The sequence below is a fragment of the Arachis hypogaea genome, chromosome 6 (genome assembly GCF_003086295.3).
Source record: "Arachis hypogaea cultivar Tifrunner chromosome 6, arahy.Tifrunner.gnm2.J5K5, whole genome shotgun sequence".
Lineage (NCBI taxonomy): Eukaryota > Viridiplantae > Streptophyta > Magnoliopsida > Fabales > Fabaceae > Arachis > Arachis hypogaea.
The window spans coordinates 118,819,826-118,843,081 of record NC_092041.1 but is presented as its reverse complement, the minus strand read 5'-3'; the positions used below and the strand labels follow the sequence as shown (position 1 = coordinate 118,843,081).

General features: G+C 30.0%; 1 protein-coding gene and 1 pseudogene across 1 annotated transcript; both read left to right on the top strand.

Moving 5' to 3' along the window:
• The first annotated feature begins 861 nt into the window (after positions 1 to 861).
• Positions 862 to 5,657, top strand: LOC112697992 (dihydroflavonol 4-reductase). Its single transcript, XM_025751422.3, has 6 exons — positions 862 to 1,082; positions 1,553 to 1,722; positions 2,204 to 2,398; positions 3,474 to 3,633; positions 3,857 to 4,049; positions 5,211 to 5,657. The coding sequence occupies exons 1-6, from the start codon at positions 965 to 967 to the stop codon at positions 5,410 to 5,412; spliced, it is 1,038 nt and encodes a 345-aa protein (XP_025607207.1). The 5' UTR covers positions 862 to 964; the 3' UTR covers positions 5,413 to 5,657.
• Positions 5,658 to 19,838: 14,181 nt separating this feature from the next.
• LOC112697991 (bifunctional dihydroflavonol 4-reductase/flavanone 4-reductase-like) lies at positions 19,839 to 22,321 on the top strand (annotated as a pseudogene).
• The last annotated feature ends 935 nt before the right edge of the window (positions 22,322 to 23,256 follow it).

Genomic DNA, 23,256 nt, shown 5'->3' with positions numbered 1-23,256 from the left:
TAATGATAAATTTATTTTGATACTTTTTAAGTTATAAATATTATTTTTAAAATATTATACACACACAAAATTCAGTTACCAAATCAATAATTATGTATTTATATATAAATATATATTATTTTAATTTATTTTTAATATATATCTTATATAAATAACTAATTTTTAATATAATCTAGCATCACTCATATTATTTATACACAATCCTTTGCTTTTACATTATAATTGATTCTGTATTTTACATCATATAGAATTATATATATCTATATCCAACAATGCCGCTTGATAAATATAATACAGAATATCCAATAAAACAGTAATATATTGTCATGGGAATATAATTAAGATAAAACATGTTTCTATAAAACCAATTGTTCTTGATATAGAATTTACATATAATAAAAAATATCTCATATCATTATAAAACAAATATAATACATTTTTTTTGTTCTAAATTTGGAATTACATACAATTTTTTGCTTTTTTTTATTAGAAGATCACACAATAACTTGTATATAGAAACGCTTAATAGTTTTTATATTTATATTTATAATCAAATTTGATTCAATTTTATAGTAACTAAACTCTATAAATAGTATAATAAAATTATACTCATATTTATAAATGTTTTTTTTTGTCTAAATACGTTTTAGCATAAAGAAAATTTGACAAGGCCTAAGCCCACACAACACAAATTAATTGTTAATATTATTCACACACAATGTTCTTGTAGACCCATGTGCGTGCCAAACAAAATTTCATCACTTGATGGGTAGGTAAAGTTCACAACATTCCATTAGAATTCTTCTCATAACTCCTCTTTCACCACCAAGGAATCTATAAAATGTACCTTATCCATGCAATGTTCTCAATTGCATTTATAAACCTAAAAAGATAAAAACAGACAAAAAAAAAATAGAAGAGCAAGAAGAGAAAATAAAAGAAACAGAGAGAACAGAGAAAGATCATGGGTTCAGTGTCTGAAACCGTTTGTGTTACCGGAGCTTCTGGTTTCATCGGTTCATGGCTTGTCATGAGACTCTTGGAGCATGGCTACACCGTTCGAGCCACCGTGCGCGACCCAGGTCAAGTCTTTATATCGATATTTGTAACATTTTTTGAAACACTATTTTTTTAAAGTTAGAAATGAAACTCGAATCTAAAATTTTTAACTGAAGATAAAAAGAGGATGTGATTTGAATTTCATCTCGTTGGCACTATTTTTTCTCTTAATAATATAATATTTGAAAGAATAAATATATATTTTTTTATCTAATAACAAAATATGTTTTAGTTTTGTGTTTAGACTTTAGAGTTATCTAGAATATGATTTTACTAATTTTGTCCCCCTTAATTTTCACTTAAATTTTACCATATGGATTAGTGTTCAAACCAAAATTAACAAGCATACATATATACACTCTGATTTTTTCAATGTTATTAATTAATTCTTTTGGTTTTTCAGCTTTATTAATATTATTCTGTTAGTGGTAAATTAATGATAGAATATCTATTAATTATTAACATTATAAGTGGTATTATTAATTATATACAGCAAATATGAAGAAGGTGAAGCATTTGCTGGAATTACCAGGGGCGAAAGCCAAGTTGTCTCTGTGGAAAGCTGAACTTGGTGAAGAGGGAAGCTTTGATGAAGCCATTAATGGGTGCACCGGAGTTTTCCATGTCGCCACCCCCATGGATTTCGAGTCCAAGGACCCTGAGGTACTTTAATTATGATACAGTGACAGCATAAATTATTTTACACAATAATTTAATATTATTTATTTTTTAGATAACTATTCATGTACTGATTATAAAAAGTATTTAATTTTTTTTGACAATTGGATTAAAATTTCTTTATACTTTAAAAATAACTGCAACTGCAACTACATTTGAAAATAAAGCATGATAAATGGATTCCAACTTTTTTTGAGAAGTAATAAATAAATAAAAATAAAAGATGTTTATTCATTGCTACTTTTATAATATCATGTGATAAATGCTCATAAATAAATATATAACACGTGATTAAATGATTAAAATCATTCATGGGTATAAATGTTAAATTTGTAACGGAATATAGATTATGAATTTAATTTATCATCATATACGTTTAATTTTATCTTGGTATGTAAAAATTTCACATATATGATGATTGTATGTAAATTGAGAAACATGGTTTAATTATATATTTGAAATGCAGAACGAAGTGATAAAGCCTACAATAAACGGAGTAATAGACATAATGAAAGCATGCTTGAAGGCCAAAACAGTGAGAAGGTTGATATTCACATCCTCAGCAGGAACAGTGAACGTTTCAGAGCCCAAAAAAGATTTGTATGATGAAACTTGTTGGAGTGATGTTGACTTCTGCCGAAGAGTCAAAATGACTGGCTGGGTTAGTATATAACATACGAATGGTTATAGAAAATTAATTTTTAATTAGTTAATAATAGTATTTTTATTATTATAATTTTTTATTTTTTAGAGAATTTAAAATTTAAAAAATTGATATTGACTAAAAAAAATTCATTTACTAGTTAATATTTTAAAGTCCTTTTTCATTGATTAATATATTTTGTTTTGTTGTCTTTTTAAGAAACAACATCCTCACAAAAGAGTATTTTTTTTGTGTAAAACCTTTTTACTGCAGATTAACAATTAAATTCTTTAAACAATTATATTATAAATACATAAAAAATCAATATATATATATATATCAATAGCTTATTTAATAATTGATTTTTAGTGCATATATAATATTATTGCACATATTAAAAAAATTGGGTAAAATAATAAATTGGTCCTCTATATTTGGATGTAATTCTATTTTGGTCCTTAAGATTTAAAATATTCTATTTGAATCCAAAAAAGTTTTATTTAACATCAATTTAGTTCCACAGTATGGTCAAAGTTAAATAATTAACGGAATGTCTTGCATAACAACACTATAAGAACAAAATTGATAATTTGGAGAACAAGTACAAGTTTCAGAGACACAAAATAAATCGTTGATGCCTCAATACATTTATTTATCATTCTTTTTAGTTCTATAGAAAATATTTTATTTATATTATAAGAAAAATAATAAATAAACGTATTGATGCATCCACGGTTGATTTTGTGCCTTTGGAGCTTGTACTTGTTCTCCAAATTATCGATTTTGTTTTTGTACTGTTGTTATGTAGGACATTCCATTAATTATTTAACTTTGATCTCATTGTGGGACTAAATTGATGCTAAATAAATTTTTTTTGAATTTAAATAGAATACTTTACACCTTAAGGACTAAAACATAATTACGTCCAAACGTAGAGGACCAATTTAATACTTTACCCTAAAAAAATTACACAAACCTAAAATGTAGAAGGGGATTATTTGCAATTTTATCTAGGAATTACTTGCTAATAGCATAATTATATTTATAACAAATCACCTTGAGTCTCAACTTTATATTCTGCTTCTTTTTTTAGATGTATTTTGTTTCTAAGACACTTGCTGAGCAAGAAGCATGGAAATTTTCAAAGGAGCACAACATGGATTTCATCACAATTATTCCACCTCTTGTAGTTGGCCCTTTTATTATGCCAACAATGCCACCTAGCCTTATTACTGCTCTTTCACCCATCACAGGTACATCGTAATAAAAATTAATATATTATTAAAGGTAGAAAAAAAATAAAAAGAACAAAAAATAAAATACTCTAAACTCTAAATCTTATATTTTAAATTTTAACACTCCTTCTTTGGAAAGAAAAATTTAAAGATGATCTGTTTAATTTTATTATTGTATAAAGAATTTAATAGAGAAAAAATTGATTATATGATGGAGTGATACTAATGATTAAATTGTCAGGGAATGAGGCACATTATTCAATCATAAAGCAAGGGCAATTTGTGCACTTAGATGATCTTTGTCGTGCTCACATTTTTCTATTCGAGCAGCCAAAAGTTGAAGGGAGGTACATTTGCTCTGCATGTGATGCCACCATTCATCAGATTGCAAAGTTTCTTAACAAAAAATATCCAGAGTACAATGTTCCCACAACGTAAGAAATATCACATCATGCTTTGTTACGTTGATTAATTAATTAATTGTATGTATAGTTGTATACTTTAACTGATTTCTAACTAATAAGCAATGTTTAACTTAATTACTGATTTTTTTTTCTCAAAGGGTATCTTTAATTTCACAGTTAAAGCTAAAAGAAAAATGAATTACTAAAGTAATGACAAATTAAATGTGCCAAACTTGAGTAAGAAGTTTATATTATTTAAAAAATAAAGACTCACATATAATTATTTTTATGTAAAATTGATAGTTAAAAATTATTAAATAACAATTTAATTAAATTATTTAATAATTTTTAAATATCAACTTCATGTATAAAACAACTGCATATAAATTTTCACCTATATTCACATTATAAGTTAATATTCAATTTGTATATAAATTCGATTAATATAATTAATAATATATTACTACATCATTAAAAGACACAGTATTATCAGTATATTAAAAAACTAAACACTTTAACTTATATCTTTATGAAATTATACTAATTAAAATTATAAAAATATTATGTGTATATAAAAAATTAATTATTAAATTAGTCGCTATATATTGTGTATATTTATACATACCAATTTTTACATATTTTTTAATTAAATAATTAATCATGAGAATTATACGAAATAACTTTATAACTATTTTTATTGACAATTAATAATTTTAGATGATGTTTAATAAAGAGGTAAAATGTTCAGGTTGTCACGTGATTAATTATTTTACTTATCCACTTAATTAAGTGTCCAAAAACTAAATCTCGTCTTCCTAGACTACTTATAAAAATATTTTAATATAATAAATAAATAAAATTATTTTTATATAATTATACTGAACGTAATAGATAAATTAAAAATATTTTTACATAATAAATATCACAAAAATATTTATCAAACCTATCAGAATTGCAATAAACAAATAATTAAAGGTTTTTTTGTGATAATCAAATTTATTTATAGTAATACGATAAAATCTTTTATGAGATGTAAAATACATATTTGTATATATCGTGGTTGATTATGGTTGACTTTTGATATACAAATAATAAGTGTTAAATTTAATTGATGTATATATATTAATCACAACGTGCATTGGGGGAAAAAATAGTGAATGTTGGTATAATTTGAGCACAATGGAATTATAGGTTCAAGAATATTCCAGATGAATTGGAGCTTATCAGATTTTCTTCCAACAAGATCAAAGATTTGGGTTTCCAATTCAAATACACATTAGAGAACATGTACACTGGAGCAGTTGACACATGCAGAGAAAAAGGCCTCCTTCCTAATAATAATAAACTTGCAACTCCAGAAAATGATGATGAAGCATGCAAAGATATCAAGTGATCCTTCCTAATATTATTAAAACTACTGCAAAGAGGCAAAGACAACAAGAATAAATGGCATATCACACACAAATGAATAAATATAAGTCCATATCTTTGTGCTCTTGATCATGGTTTTTAAGAAGTCAGGGTTGTCTTTCAACAAGTCACCAAATGGCAAATGCTCTGTTTGATTTTGAGTATCACTTATATGTTATATTGAACTATTTCTATATTGTGGTTGAGCAATTTTATATCTCCCATCAACTCTCCCTTCTTTTTCTTTTTCCTGTATATGTCACCTCTCATCAATTTTTTTTTCTTAAAAATTTAAATTATAAAATAAAAAATATGAATAATTATATGATATCTAATTGTGAATATGAATAATTATTAAGAAAAAACAACAAAATTAATTAGCTATCTGACCAAAGATAAAAATTGAACCGCACCAAAAATCAGACTAAGGTGTGTAATAAAGTTTTTAAACGATTTTAGTTCGTAGAATGTGAGGGATTTAGGGGATGTTGGAAAATGAAGAATGATAAAAAATTTAAGCATAACAATAATATGAATATGTTAAGATTGATAGAGACAAAGAAAGAGGTGATTACTAAATTTGATGTAGTGTAATTTTGGAGTAATGATGCGATGGATCAGAAATTTGTGGAAACGGAAAGTACTTCCAGAAGTTTCTTAATCATGTGGGATGCTATGATATTTAGGTTGAATAATTGTTACAAATAAGAGAAATGGTTGTGTATAGAAGGAAAATTGACAAACAATAATTTTTATTGTGCGATTTGTTTGGTGTATGGTGTGCATACAAGGGAGGAGAAATTTGCTGTGTGGGAAGAGTTGAATTTTTTTTAATGGGAATATGTCAAGTTTCTCTTTACTATATGGGTGACTTCAATAAGATTGTGCTGTTGAAAGAAAGGAAAGGCGCTAGTGTATTAACACAGCAATAGCGAAAGACTTTAAAATATGGATATAGAATATGGAACTGATGATTATAAAATTGAATCACCGTAAGTTTACGTGGTTCAAAGGTCAATCGTACAGTCGAATTGATAGAATATTGGTGAGTTTGGTTTTATTGTTATCATTTGGAACACCTAGTTAAAAAGAAATAACAGAATCTTCATAAATAAAAAATAAGTATTGCAGAAATAGTCAACAAGTCAATTAAAAATTACAAAAAGTAGAGTGATATTTAATTTTTTAGATTGTTGATGACATTACAAAAATGATTAAAAATATTAATTTATTTTATTTATTTAATATTTTTTTTATTGATGCTCCACTTTATTATTTTCAACTTTTTGTTTCAAAGAAAAAAAATAATCACCAATATTCACCACTATCTCAATTCTCAACTATTGATATTTATGTCAATTTCGAAACAATTCAAGTATATTGTTTGTACATTAGTCCAAATAATTTAATATTATGGACTCATTAAAGATTTGGCCATTTAAGATAGCATAATAAATTCACATATCCAATTCGACAGAGTCATGTCACTCTATTACCTCATGCTATTTATCGATCAACAACTATTATAATGTTATAACGGGAGTGTTTTGTCGATTTTTAACAAATTGATGGTGATTTAATATCTAATGATTTGGGAGTGAAATCTATTTTTTTGTAAATATTAATTTTTTAAAAGTGCATCAAAATATCTTTGATTAAATAGGAATTGAGAATAAAAGTAAACTAAAATTTGTAAATTGAAGAAAGGAATAAAAAGTAAAATTTTTGAAAAAGAAATGAATTGAAAATGAAAAAATTTGCGTTAAAATTAAAAGAAAACAGTAAAATGTCTTCGATCATGTCAAAAGACTTTGGCATGAAAAACTTAAGTGCGAAAATGTAAATCAGACAATGAAGATAAAGAACACTTGGAAGATAAATTTACTTGGAAGATAAAATTTACATAAAAGATAAATTAAAGAGATAAAAACATGGAAGGAACCCTACAGAAAATGAACTCGATTGCAGACTCAGAAATTCTCTGGGATGTGAGTGTGCTTGAGTGTTTTTCTGAAACAAAGTTTCAATCCTTATTTCCTCAGACTTCCTAATATTTATAATTTGTATTAAGTAACTGACAATTAATTACAAAAATCACGGCTTTGATTACCTTCTCCTTGGTAATCGTTCCCGCCTCTTAGCTGCGCACGTTTCTCATAAATTCCTCACGTAATGAATGCTTTTAACTTCCTCACTATCATAATCGTTCGATCACTCATTCGAGTGTCTTGTTCATTTAAACTTATCCTATTAATAAGTCAATCGAAGTCTAATCCGTGTCGATCATTTCTAATCCCATGCTTACGCACACACCTTTTCGAGAAACTATTTATGCCTTCCTTCGAATCGATTTACCTTTATCAAAAATATTTTTCGATCAATAAATTTCTCTCTTGGATTAACGTGTTTACATTTGATAGCATTATCAGAAGATGAAACACTTAATCCAAATTTAAATCTCAAATTCGTAAATCATTAATAATTATCATTTAAACTCCCATTAATACTAACTCACTCGATACGTCTCTCGAAATTTGCGCTTTCTTTCTCTACCACTTCATCTATGCATAAAACTTGTCTTTCATTTGCTGGCACTAAAATTTGATGGGCACTAGCCAATTTCTTAAAAGTTTCTGGACTAATCCTATATCTCGAAGCGATCTGGGCTAATTCATTAGTAATTTCATTATGGATTCTGGGAATGTGAACCAAAGAAACTCTTCGAAAAGCAGTTAACAACTCCCAAGCAATTAATAAGTACTTCTGTAACATCTCATTATTGCACCTAAATTTCTTTGATAACTGCTTTAATACCAATTGAGAATCCCCTAAAATCTGAACTTCCAAAGTTCTTTTACCAATTAATATTTCAAGACCCAAAATCAAAGCTTCGTACTCTGCCACATTATTCAAATAAGGATATTTTAATTCGAATAAGAATTCTGACGAAATTCCTTCTGGTGAGATAATTAAAATTCCAACACCTGCACTATCTTTATGTTTCGATCCATCAAAATATAATTTTCAATAATCGATCTCAATATCGATTCTATTTGCTCCCTGGTCATTCAGATCTTTCGAATTATCTATAAGAAAATCTACAATGACCTGTCTTTTTACAGCCTTGGCTGGTACATACTGTAAATCAAACTCCATTAATAACAGCATCCATTTTTCTATTCGTCCATGTAACATTTGAAAACTTAACATATATTTAATTAGATTAGTTTGTGCAATAACTTTTACCGATTTTGTCACCATATAATATTTTAATTTCATACAAGCATGGTATAGAGACAAATATAATTTTTCGATTGGAGAATACCTTGTTTCGATATCAATTAAGACTCGACTAAGGTAGTAAACCGCTCGCTCATGCCTGTTTTCATCATCTTGGGTCAACATACACCCAATAGTGCTCTCAGATGCTGCAATGTATAATTTCAAGGGTTCAAATAGACGAACATTCGCCATAATCGGGACTTTAGACAAATAAATTTTAATCGAATCAAACACCAACTAATGCGCTGTTGTCCATTCGAATTGCAAATTATTTTTCAATTTCACTAAAGATGCGAACACTCGAGTTCGATCTGACAGATTTAAAATAAACTTTCGAAGATAATTCACCTTGCCTAAAAAGGATTGTACTTCTTTCTTCGATTTGGGCGCAGACAACGCCAATATCGTATTTGTCTTATTTTTGTCGATGGAAATTCCTTTTTTATGAACAACAAAACCCAAAAAATTTTCGTCCGATACACCAAAAGCACATTTCAAAGGATTCATTTTTAACCATTTTCTCCTCATGGTAACAAATTCTTTCCTCAAGTGGTTGATATGTTGACTCACCGAAATCGACTTGACCATGATGTCATCAATATAGACTTCCATAAATTTTTTAATAAACTCATGGAAAATAGCATTCATTGTGCGCTGATATGTTGCACCAGCATTTTTCAAACCAAAAGGCGTAACTACCCACTCATAAGTGCCAATCGCTCCAAGACAACGGAAAGCAGTTTTGGACACGTCATCCTCTGCAATAAAGATTTTGTTATATCCCGAATAACCGTCCATAAAATAGAGAATTTCATTTCCTGCCACAGAATCAATCAACATATCTGCAATCGGCATGAAATATTCATCATTTGGAGTAGCATTATTCAAGTCTCGAAAATCGATACATACTCTTAACTTCTCATTTTTCTTCATTACTGGGACAATATTCGAAACCCACTCAACATAGCGTGCAGTTCGAATAAAATTTGCCTTAATCAAGTGTTCTATTTCTTCTTTGATTTTCTCATTAATTTCAGGAGAAAAACGTCTAGGAGTTTGCTTCATAGGTCTAGCATTCGGTTTTAGCGCTAATCGATGTTTTACAAGTGAATGATCAAGACCAGACATCTCATGATAATCCCAAGCAAAACAATCCTTAAACTCGTGTAAAAGATTAAAGACCTCAGTTCGAAACGGATCAACAAGATCTTTACATATATATGTAATTCGAACATCATCCGAAGTCCCTAGGTTAATTTCCTCCAAGGGATCTTGAGATTCAAACCCTTTATAATGATCATCATCTTTTACTGAATAATTCTCAAAACCCAATGGTTCTAGATCATATATGCAATCAAAAGTAAAATCAATAATATCATCAGAAATACAAGAAACTCGATTATTCAATACATTAACATTACTTTGATTTTCTACACAATGAGCCTCTGTTGAGTTAAAAAATTAACTAAATTAATTAGTGATGACAAACATTATTTTTGCCAAAATAAATAATTAGTGTTGATTAATTAATTAATGAGTATATATTACTAATCATTTATTATTATGTTGTAGGCCTTAATTAATTTGAGCAGCCCAAATGAAATGGAAAATAAAACAAGAGGTGGTAGGATGAAAGCAAAATTGAGAGCCCAAGGAAAAGTAAAGAAAGAAGCAAAAGAAATCATAGCGGGCCAAGCATATCACAAACTGATCCAAGCCCGAGTTGATTTTATTTCCCTCCAAACTTGATTTCACACCACAAGAAACGTTCTTCTCCTCTCTGACCATGTCAAATCACAAGCTTCAGAAAAGTAAGAAAGAGAAAGAGAGAGAGCTTCTTCCATAAGCTTTTCACCAAAGAAGAGAGAAAGAAAAAGATTAAGCTAGAAAGGCAGATATCAAATCACCAGTTCAAACTAAATCAAGCTTAGGTTAAAGGTAACCCATTTCCTCTTGCATGCATCAGATCTTCTTCTCTTCTTTCCAACTATCTGCTCTATCCGAAATGGGATACAGAGGAAAGATGGTTTTTGTTCTTCTCTGCTGTGAATCCACGGTTTCAAACATATCTTGGGGACCAAGTCGTTTTTCAATGGTTAAGATCAAGTTGACCATGGGAAGATTTCTATGGTTACTGATTTATGACTTTCGGTCAAGTTGGAGAAGTCAGAAGCAAAATTTCTACTCTAAGTTTTATTGAGAAAAAGTGAATCTGTGGTTGGTGAAGCTCAAGGCTCAAGGTGTTGACCTTGGGAGAAGATCCCAGCAACATGCAAGGAGAATAAAAGAAGACTTCCCGCTCATTCAGAACCAAGGAGAAAAAACCAGAGTGTGAGAGTGGTGTTCTGCAAAGAAGTTCCTCTACTAGGATAATGTTTTCTTTCAAAGAAGCATTCGACCTATACTGAAGAACTGTATCTGAGGTTTGAGAATCTGGTTTCGCACATAGCAAAGAGGCTGTCGATGAAGTCAATCTCCTTCATGTTTTACTGATTGTAATGTACTTTTCTATGTTTATCTTTCTATAATTTCTTGTGAAAAAATGCATTGTGAGAAAGCTCAAGTAAAAGCCATGAGTGGAAAAAGGCTGAGTGATACACTTGAGAGAAAATTCTAGAGTTATTTTCTAATTTCTTTAGGTTGGTTAAGTGTCTTGTATCTTGTACCTGTTTGGTATCCCTTTCTTAGTTGGGTTAGCACTAAGAGTGAATAGTTAGGTGCTAGCATAGCCAATGTCAAGTTAGGTTAGAACTTGAGTGTGAAATTGGTGTATGTAATACTTTTAACTATAGTGAAAATTCCTCCATTGTTGTGGAGGAGACTGGACGTAGGTTGCATAGCACAAGGCAACCGAACCAGGATATATGCTGGTGTTAACTTTTCTCTTCTCTGCTGTGTTCTATTTTTCTGATATTCATGAGACAAAAATAAATTATCTCATAAATTTTCGCTGCTGAGTACAAACAGAATCAAGATTGAAAGTTTTGTTTAAAAGGGTTATAACAGCTACACAAAGGAAGGCATAGATTCAACCCCCCTTCTCTAAGCCTACCACAACCTTCAGCCTCTGTTATAAAATCGGCAGTCTGGCTTGCATCATTACTTTCATTACAAGAAGAAGGAAAATTATAACAAAATTTGACTGAAGACATTGAATCGATATTATCATTACTAGAAAGACTACTAACATTATGTGATCCAACTTCATCAGAAGAATCATCTTTATTTTCTACAGAATAAAAATTACTTAAGTAGTTACATAAAGTTACCAGGTAGTCGGAAACTTCCTCAACCTGACCCATAGAGCAGTTTCTCCAAGATCTTCAAGAAAGACAGTCCCAACTAGTTGGTTCAAAACCCAACTCTAGATAGCGTAGCTTCACCGAGAGGCCTTTCGAAGACAAGTAGCACCCTTCACAATTATAAGGATTCAGTGATCGATTAACATTTAAGGGCTTTAACTTACGATTATACATCCTGAAATTGACATGCAGTTGTTCGATATATAAATTTGAATCTGCCTTGACGATTTCAGGTTTACCCTCCTTAGTCCACAGAAGCACGCTCTGATGCACAGTAGAAGATACGGCCCCCACACCATGGATCCAATCTCACCCTAACAAAGCATTATAATTGGCCTTTGATGGAACTATCACAAACACAAAATGTCTTTCCGATGACCCAACCTTCGCAGTGAAAGTGACCAGCCCTTTTGCTGGTGTAGAAGTCCCACTGAAATCTGTTACAGCAGTATTTGTGGGAACCAAATCATCAGGATGTTTTCCCACCTTTCTTAAGATCCTCTCAGGTAGAAGACTGATTGCTGCCCCACCAATCCACCATCAATCAAGACTTTGTTTATCTTGAACCCATTCAAAATGGTAGTAATATGAAGTGGGCGTAAATGGGACATTTGTTTTTTAGTGGGCCGAGGGAAATACCCTGGCTCATCTTCAATCCGAATAAAGGAGAAAGCCTCCTCATCTTCCAGATCATAATCTTCATCTGGATTACTTTCACATTCCCCAAGGTACTCAGTTGGAATGATCGAAATCGTCCCTATCATGTCATCATCCCCTTCATCAAAATACTCTTCATCAACATCGACATCTTTATTTTTATCGACTCCTGAGGATTGGGCTATTGCCTTGCCTTTTTCCATCTTTGCAGGTGATGGAATTTCCTTGGGTAAGTCTCTCCATCAGAGGGAAAGACGATTCGAGAATGCACAGAAGGCGTTGCCCCCTTGCTTACTTCCTTGCCTATCTCTGACTGAGGTTTCTTACTCTGATTAAAATTTCTCCTTCCACCCCTTCCTTTCGGGTAACCCCTGGCTCGACCCCGATAGTAGGGATATTGATTTCGAGAAGGTGCTCGATGTCCCCATTGTGGATTTCGTCGATACAGATGATCACGTCTCTGGATTTCCTGACAATTCCTAATCCACTGAACACCTATTGCCTGGGATCGGCTTATAGGTGTAGCCATATTTTGTGAAGGGGTCTTTGAGCTAGAACCCTCTATACACCGGATCGGTTGTCTCTGTCGTGCCTGCTCTTCTCTATGAGCCAATTCTTTCTTCATCCTTTCCTTTTCGAAGATTGTTGCCGCTTCGGCATAAAAAAAAAGCATTGTACCGAGGACACAGAGATACGTTTCGGTCTTTGATTTTTTGCTGAACCAAAAAGCCCAACAAACCAACCCCTACTCTGGGATATGCAGATCTCACCTGTGACTCAAAATCGTCTAGAGTCACATCGAAGTCATAGGACATGCCAACCATATTAACTCCAAAACATGGCTTTACATAACTGGCATCAACATTGAAGGGATCAACATCAACCTCCATTTCCTTCTTGCCATCATCAAATTTCAACCGTCCTTCTATTATTGCTTCCTGAATTAAGTCCCTGAAATGGACACAACTGTTAGTCGAATGACTTGTTGCTTGATGAAATTTACAACAGGGCTTTCCTTTCAAATATTTCACAGAAAGTAAAGTTCTATCCTCAGGCAGAATTAATTGTTTATCTTTAAGCAACACATCGAAAATTCGGTAAGATTTTGAAATATCAAAACTGTATTTCTTTCCACTTTTTAGTTTTGAATCATTCGACTTTTCACTACTCGAAAGCTTTTTAAGTAAAGAACAAACATATGGAGGGCATTTCTTAAGTTCGGCCAAATCGACTTCTGTTTCAAAATCGACTTCCTCATCTGAAGACTCCATGGTCACATACGCAACCTTTTCTTTTCGAGTAAAAGGTTTACTCTTTGACCTTTGCTCACTTCTATACTTCTCTTTCTCTTTTTTCATGAGTTCGGTCTGACGAACCTTTTCGACCAAATTGGCTAAATAAGGAATATGCACATTAAGCAATTTCCCGCGCATATAGAATCTTAGCCCCATAGTTGCTCTTTTAGGTAATGACACATAGCATCTACTTCTAGCGTTTTTGAAATGCATTAAATAATCATCGATGGTTTCACCATCTTCGCGTTTCAAAGCCACTAGATCAGTAACTACTACATTCATTTTTCCTCGATAAAACTGAGTGTGAAAAGCAGTTTCTAATTAATTCCATGTTGTGATCGAATTTGGCCTGAGATTCGGAAACCAAGTAAATGCATTCTTCGTCAAAGAAGAAAGAAAGAACTTCATTTTTAAATTTTCATCATTAGCTAAGTTCTCAATCTCGACCAAATAACGAGCAACATGTTCAGTGGTTGTTTCTCCAACTTCACCAGTAAACTTTGTGACTATCTTTGGATTCTTCACCCCTATTGGCACTTCAACCATTTGAACAACTTGGAGGAAAGCAGATACAAAGTGTGGTCAATTTATAAAACCAACACTTAGACCCACTCTATTAAGCACTTCTTCCACAATTCTAGTGACTTGATAACGTTTGCCGCCATGATTAGCACGTAATCTAGCTAAAACGTCATCAGCATTTTGACCTCAGGGAACTACATAAGGATTTTCTTGATTTAAAACGTTGTTTTCATTTTGAAAAACATTTTCTATCCCTTCGTTATTTCCCCTGGCATTATGCCTTTCACCTTCATCATAGTCAACAATTCGAGCAATCCTTTCGACTTGTCTAGCAAGACGCTCGAATTTTGATTCATGATCAGCCATCATGGGATTCAGAATTGTAGTCATTTGTTGTGTCAATAAATTGACTAAGTCATGATGACTTTCCTCCCCTTGTTGTCAATATACCGCCATTGAATTAGCAGCATTCGAAGTAGAGCCCACATTATAATCACGAGAGTACTCGAAATGTTGTTGTGAATTTTGAGTGTTATTCGCTCCACTTGCATTCCCAAAACGGATAGGCGGAATAAAATCACCCACCGGTGGGGTATAACCAGGAGGGAGACCATAAGGAGGCTAGCCAGCGGTTAGTGGAAGTTTATATGGTGGCAAAGTGCCACGTGGACAAATGTTACGTCTTACATTTCCAGTCTGAACAGTCGTAACTACTATACTTTCAGTCACAATTGCAGCCTCCGAGCGTGAAGACACGTCGACTTGTTGCATAGATACTTGTATGCTATCATTGGTGGATGAACCACCATTCACCTTCGATAACTCGTCAGCCATGTGAATGATTTTTCCACTTCATAATCGCATACACTAAATAATACTGAAAAAGTTGTTTGACACACTTCGATTTTTAAAACCGTCCCACCAGGCATGCCAATTTGTTTTGTCGATTTTTAGCAAATCGATAGTGGTTCGATATCTAATGGTTTAGGAGTGAAACCTACTCCTCTTTGCAGGTATCAATTTTTTAAAAGTGCATCAAAACATCTTCGATTAAATGGGAATTGAGAATAAAGGTAAACTAAAATTTGTAAATTGAAGAAAGGAATAAAAAGTAACATTTTCGAAAAAAGAAACAAATTGAAAATGAAAAAGTTTGCGTTAAAATTAAAAGAAAACAGTAAAATGCCTTCGATTATGTCAAAGGACTTTGGCATGAAAAACTTAAGTGCGGAAATGTAAATCAGAGAATGAAGATAAAGAACACTTTAAAAGATAAAGTTACTTGAAAGATAAAGTTTACATAAAAGATAAATTAAAGAGATAAAAACATGGAAGGAACCCTACAGAAAATGAACTCGATTGCAGACTCAGAAATTCTCTGAGATATGAGTGTGCTTGAGTGTTTTTCTGAAGTAAAATTCCAACCCTTATTACCTCAGACTTTCTAATATTTATAATTTGCATTAACTAACTGACAATTAATTACAAAAATCACAGCCTTAATTGCCTTTTCCTTGGTAATCGTTCCCGCCTCTTGACTGCACACGTTTTCCATAAATTTTTCGTGTAATGAATGCCTTTAACTTCCTCACTACCATAACCGTTCGATCACTCATTCGAGTGTCTTGTTCGATTAAACTTATCCGATTAATAAGTCAATCGAAGTCTAATCCGTGTCAATCACTTCTAATCCCATGCTTACGCACACATTTTTTCGAAAAACTGTTTCTGCCTTTCTTCGAATCGATTTACCTTTATCAAAAATATTTTTCAATCACCAACCGGATAACTTCTTATATATTAAAAAAATAATCACCCATTTTTATAAGTGAAGAGATACAAAAATGATAACTAAATTATTATTTTATACCATAAATATCCCACCAAATATAAATATTTTTCGATCCTAATTCTCATAAATTTATCTAAAATTCTGGCTAAATAAGGTCGGAATTTTTTGTAAGTAACTTTATCATTTTTCGGAGATGCAAATCACGTTCAAGTCACCTTGCACCTTCTGTAATCTCTTTTTCAAACCCAATTTACACATAAATTCATTTCAGATATGCTTCGAAACATATACCACGTGTACTAATAATAATCATTAAATTAATTATTCATATAGAGTATCTATCTAAATACAAAATATATGGTAATTAGTTTTTTATTATCAAATCATATTATCTGACTATCATTATAATTTGCAAAACCCTTTCCAAGCTAAAGTCTATTCATATTTTGGCATCTATTTTGTAAATTAAGTCCTACTAATCTGCAATTCAAATGTTACCCCCAATTTACGATTTTAAGCACGCACATTGAATATTTAGTCCCACGTTGACCAGTAAGTCAATCAGCCACTACTCCCCAGCCAAATTCCATGCCGGTAAGTGATCACGTGTTGAGTGAAAGATCTGACTCAATGAATTAGAATGTGATCACGTGCTAGAGATATACAACATTCTGTGTGCATTAAAATCAAGATACTCTAATTCAAACTTCAAATAAAGATAAGGTTTGGACAAGACTTATAGTTATCAAACTCTTGTCTATAATCCCATGTTAATTTTTATTTCAATTTTATTTTAAATTTCATAAAATACAATATTAGTATTCGTAAAGTGATCTACTATAAATAGTAATTTAAAAATAAATATGAGATTTGACACTTTAATTAATATATATTTAGTGCTAATTTAATTTAAATTTTATACTACTTTTAATTATTCTATTAAAATAATTATACAAGTAACAAAATTCTATTGATTTTTTATCAAGATAATTGTCTCTCCAAAATGAGATATGTTTCATATATAATTTTAATATAAATTTCAATTCTAATTTAGTTTATTTTTTGTAAATATCAAAAATAGTAGTCCAGAAATATTCCATTAAAATTACGCTTGGAATTGAGTAAATTCTTCATTTAGAAAACTAATTCAACAAATTAAATTTAGACGGATTGTGTGGAAGCATTTAATCTTGTTACTCAAGATGGTTTTGAATTTATTGATTCATTGGTGTTCAAAATAAGAGATATCATGCATTGAAATTGGCGTGTTGACTTTCGTTTGATTATGAGATATGCAAACACGGTTGCAGATACTATGTTAAAGATGACGATGAAGTTACAATTTTTGCATTTGAAACTTCTTTCACTTTGAGAGGAGTTTAAAAATAATCTTAAACGAGATTATCTCTCTATTTAAGTAGTTCTTTATTTTATTTATTTTATTTTTTTTGTTTAATTTATTTCAGTCACCAAAAAATTTAAAAGGATTACTGAAAACTTATGGAAGTGATATATAAAGATTTGTCCCTAAGTAGTGTGAGATTGTAAGAATATGCTTGGATTGTTATTATCGATGCTTGAAAAAGAAGAGAATTAATTAAACTAAAAGATAAAGAAGAAGAATGTTGATTCATTTTGAATTGAATGGGATTATTCTTCCAAGTGGTCCTTCTATATATAATTATTCACATAAGTTTAGAAATGCTGGTAAACAAGATGATAATTTGGTTAAACAATTGCTTATTTGTTTACCTAGAATTCACTTACCATTTGTTCCAGAAAAAAGTACCACTCACTTACCATTGTCTTTCGTTACTACTATTAGGGAAAAAGATAGATAAATTTCTGACTTTTTAAATTTTTGATAAATACATTTTTGATAAAATTTAAATATAAAAAAGCCCCTGACTTTAATAAACGGAGGACAATTTAATTCTTCCATCTATTTACTTCTCATACACCAAATGAAACTGGCTGACGTGGCTGAAACGGTGTCCAGGTGTCCGTTACGATGTCACGCTGGAAGGGAAATAAAGTTCGAAGGACAAATAAGTCCTTGATATCATTTTGCAAATAAAGTTCGAAGGACAAATAGGTCCTTGAGATTTTTTTTTCATTATGCTTCTATTATGTTTGTATTATGAGAATTAGTTTATAAAATTATGCTTGTAATTTAAAATCTAGTTAACTTGTTGTACTCTGCAATTTAAATTATTTGTATTAAAATTATAGAAATTGGGCTTGTTCTGTTTCTATTTTTTTTCTTAAATTGCATTAGTTCAGTTTTAGTGCATTTGTGTATTATATTAGAATTTGTTAAATTGCATTAGTTCAATTTTCATCATACCAGTGGCATTAGTTAGCATCAATTCATTTATGCATCAAGTTAGCATTAGTTCATTTGTGCATCATTCATGTATTAAGTTAGTATTAGTGCATTTGTGTATTATATTAGAACTAGTATTTTTATCCATAATAACATTACGAGAATAATTTGTTTTAAAAAATTATAGTTCACTTTGTTCTAACAGTATAAATTATGTATGACACAAAAGATTTATAAAATCAAACTATTTTTACAAAAAAGTCGTAAGTTGACAAAAGTTTTTGACTAAGAAGACCAAGATATCCGCAGATAAAAAATTAAATAATAAGATTTTTAGTTATTATTTTTATATGAAAAAGTCTAATTTTTATTAATAATTAATTTTAACATTTGTTATCTAAAATTTAAAATAATTTAATGTGTATACTTTTACATTTAAAATATTTTAATTGTAAAAAAAATCAAATGACATTTTGATTTGTCAAATTACTAATATAGTAGAGAGAAATATAAAAATGGAGAGAGGTAGATGAGAGAATTTAAGAAAGGAGTTTATTAATTTTGAAAAAAAAAATTCTAAAGGACCTATTTGTTCTTCAAACTTTATTTGTAAAATGACGTCAAAGACTTATTTGTCCTTCGAACTTTATTTCCCTTCCAGCGTGGCACCGTAACAGACACCTGGACATCGTTTCATCCACGTCAGCCAGTTCCGTTTGGTGTATGAGAGGAAAATAGACGGAAAGACTAAATTGTCCTCCGTTTGCTAATTTTTGTATTTAAATTTTGTCAGGGATGTATTTGTCAAAAATTTAAAAAATCAGGACCTATATGTCTTTTTCCCCTACTATTATTTAAATTGTTACCAGCAACTAAAGAAGCCAAAGAAATAATAATAATAATAATAATAAATAATAATAATAATAAATAGAAATAAAAATAACAAGAACTATAGAGAGGGAGTAGCATGGGTTCAACTTCAGGTTTCATGGATCATGTTTAGATTTTTTTTTTAAATTTAAGAATGATACTCGAACTTAAAATCTTTAAATAAAAATGGAGAGATTATGTCATTTGAATTATAACTCGTTAGAGATAATATATAATTAGATATCGGTATAAATTGACATTTTACATATAACTAATATTATGTATATAGCTAATATGGAGAAGGTGAAGTATTTAGTGGAATTGGAAGGTGCAAAGGCCAAGCTATCTCTTTGTTAGTTTTTCCATGTTGCCAACCCCATGGATTTTGAGTCCAAGGATCCTGAGGTATATTAATGTTATTATGTTAGTTTTTATAATTTTATAAATTTTTAATTTAATTTTTATAGTTTAAATTTTAACTTTTATATTAAATAAAATTTTTTAGTCATTATTGTTAATTATTTTTATATTTGATGTAAGAGATAATTTGTGAAATATTTTTAAAATAACTGTTACTGAATTATTATGTTTATATTATAAAAGGGACTCATTAAAAATAACATAAGAATTTAATTACAAAATTTTAAATCATAAGGATCTAACTAAAAAATTTGATAAAATTATAACGATGAGCGAAATAATTAATCTAAATAATAATCAATTAAAAACTTCTGTTTTTATAACATTCCATCGAATTCACGAGTGTTTTTTTTTTTTTGTCTTTCTTAAATATAAGTTGTAACAGAAAGAGAATTTGATTTTAATTGAAATGCACGATAATGAAGCATTAAGCTCTTAATTGAATGACATAAATTACTTTTTTGATATAAATTGTATACCGTACGAATACGATGACTTAATTACAAATAATGTAGTTAAAACAGATTTGATTACGAAACATTTTTTAGTTTTATTTAAAGATTTGTCATTGATCAATAAGTTGCTGCATGTATAAAGCGAAATTCAAACTTTTGACACTTACTTAATAGACTAATGAGCTAACGAGACCAACCTAACTTGTTTCCTATAGTGTTATTTATATTAACTAAAAACCTTATGAAAATTAGTTGTAAAACTCTTGAAATTTGCAATATTGATGAACACTGAATATGGATTAATTGGAAAATTTGGATTGGAGAATTGCAGAATGAAGTAATAAAGCCCACAACAAACGGATTAATAGGCATAATGAAAGCATGCTTGAAGGCCAAAACTGTGAGAAGGTTGATATTCACATCCTCAGCAGGAACTGTGGATGTTACAGAACAACAAAAGCCTTTGATCGATGAGACATGGTGGAGTGACGTTGACTTCCGTAGAAGAGTCAAAATGACTGGCTGGGTTAGTATAAGTCTTCATCATAATCATATGCCCTCTTTTTTTTTTAAAAAAAACTCTTTAATCATCTAATATAATGTTACAAACTCTTAATTTAAGTAAAACTTTTTGTACATAATTTGGTCCTCCTATCTTGTGCTATTACACATTGATAAAATTGCATATGATTTGGGACAAATTAAGCTAACATTTCTTGACATTTAATTGGTGAATTCAATTTAATTCAATTGTTATTTTTAGTTTATTTTTTTTTATAGAAAAATCAGTGTCATCTGAACAAATTTCATGGATAAAATTCAAAATCTTTTAGTTATAAGAGTTTTTATACATGTTATAAATAATTTTTTTTTTTAAATTTACACTATTAGAAAGATACATAAATGATTATAATCTAGAATCGATTTCTTGCAGATGTTTTTTGTTTCTAAGACACAGGCAGAGCAAGAAGCATGGGAATTTGCCAAAGAAAACAACATAGACTTCATCTCAATTATTCCACCTGTTGTAGTTGGTCCATTTCTCATGCCAACAATGCCACCAAGCCTTATCACTGCTCTTTCACTCATCACAGGTGCATTAGTATCAATGTATCATTCATGCATATATGAACAACAATCAATTTTTTTTTTTTTTACTATTGTTATTGACTCTTGGGTGACCAATTGACTAAACCTTTGTGCTACTTCTTGATTTTATTTTTCAATTTTTTCTATCTTCCTAAGAAAACTTCAGAAGCTTATATATATATCATAATATTTTTTACAATAAGAACAATATTATAAGGGAAACAAGTTGGTGAAATTTAATGATGGAGTAGTACTTATGAATTGTCATCACTCATCAGGGAATGAGGCACATTTTTCAATAATAAAGCAAGATCAATTCGTGCACTTAGATGACCTTTGTCTTGATCATATGTTCCTCTATGAGCATCCAAAAGCTGAAGGGAGATACATTTTCTCTGCACATGAAGCCACCATTCATGACAGAGCAAAATTGCTTAACCAAAAATACCATGAATACAATGTCCCTACAAAGTAAGGTCACTTTATTAATCTTAGCTTATATATCTAACACTGTATGATATATAAAAGAGCTACTTGTACTAATCTATTTTTCAGTTAGATCAGATGATATCACAATGTTCCCATTCTAAATTGCTAACTGTACGTATTGGAATTTTAGGTTCAGGGATATTCCAGATCAATTGGACATTGTTATATTTTCATCCAAGAAGATCAAAGAATTGGGGTTTCAATTTAAGTACAGCTTAGATGACATGTTCACTGAGCTGTGGAAACATGCAGACATAGAGGGCTTCTTCCTAAAAACAGCAGAATCTCCAATTAATAATGGCACCCCTAAAAATTAATTGTGCTTTTTTTTTATTGTTTTTCACTATTAGTTAGACATCAATATTAAGTATGGAATAAAATATGTTTGTTGAATTATTAGACTAAAGAAACTAGACTAAAAGAATTGAGTTGATAGCTAAATAATAACAAAAATTAATAAATTTTGATGGATCTAAAATAATTCTAGTTATTTTTATATAAAAATATCTTCATATGAGTAGTCACCTAATTAACTAATTATAAATCTTGCAATTTAGGAGACCAACTTCTTGTTTCACAAATTAATGAGTTTCCTCTATTTGATCTTGGAGTGTATGAGTGAAGTTCTAGCTGTGTGCCTTTTGATAATTTAATTTTGAAAATAAGTTAAAATGTACTTCTAATTTAGGTATTAAGATATTCATGAATTAATAATTAGATTTTCTATGATGTATTAGCTTCTAATTATATAATTATAAAGTTCCCTTCCACTTATCTAAAGAATCAATCAATAAATAAATTATTATGCTTTATTAATGGCATCAATATCAATGTTTCAACATGTTGTATATTACAGGAGATGATGCCCCTGCTAAGGCTAGAGGATAATAATATTCCTGAAATAAAAATATAGAGATACCAGAGATGGAGATTTGTTTGGTTTGAATATAAGGTTATAGTTATATAATTTTTTGTTTTAAATATTTTTTACTATATTTTTGTGTTTTGTGAAGGTAGAAATGGAAAATATTTGTTCATATGTTTCATTTTTGAGAGAGAAATTTTTGGATTAAATTTCATGTCTATATAATTAAATAAATATTTATATATTTCAACCTAAACTAATATCCAAACACATTATTCTTTGAAAAGTGATACGAGACAATGGTATGGACAGGTATGGTATTGCCTGTTTATAGAATATCTAACAATTTTTTTAACATTAAAATTTAAAATTAACTTACTTAATTAAATTTCATAAAACGAATTCGTTCTTAGTATATACGAAATTCTTTTGTAAAAATTTATTTGCAAATTTACATTTACGA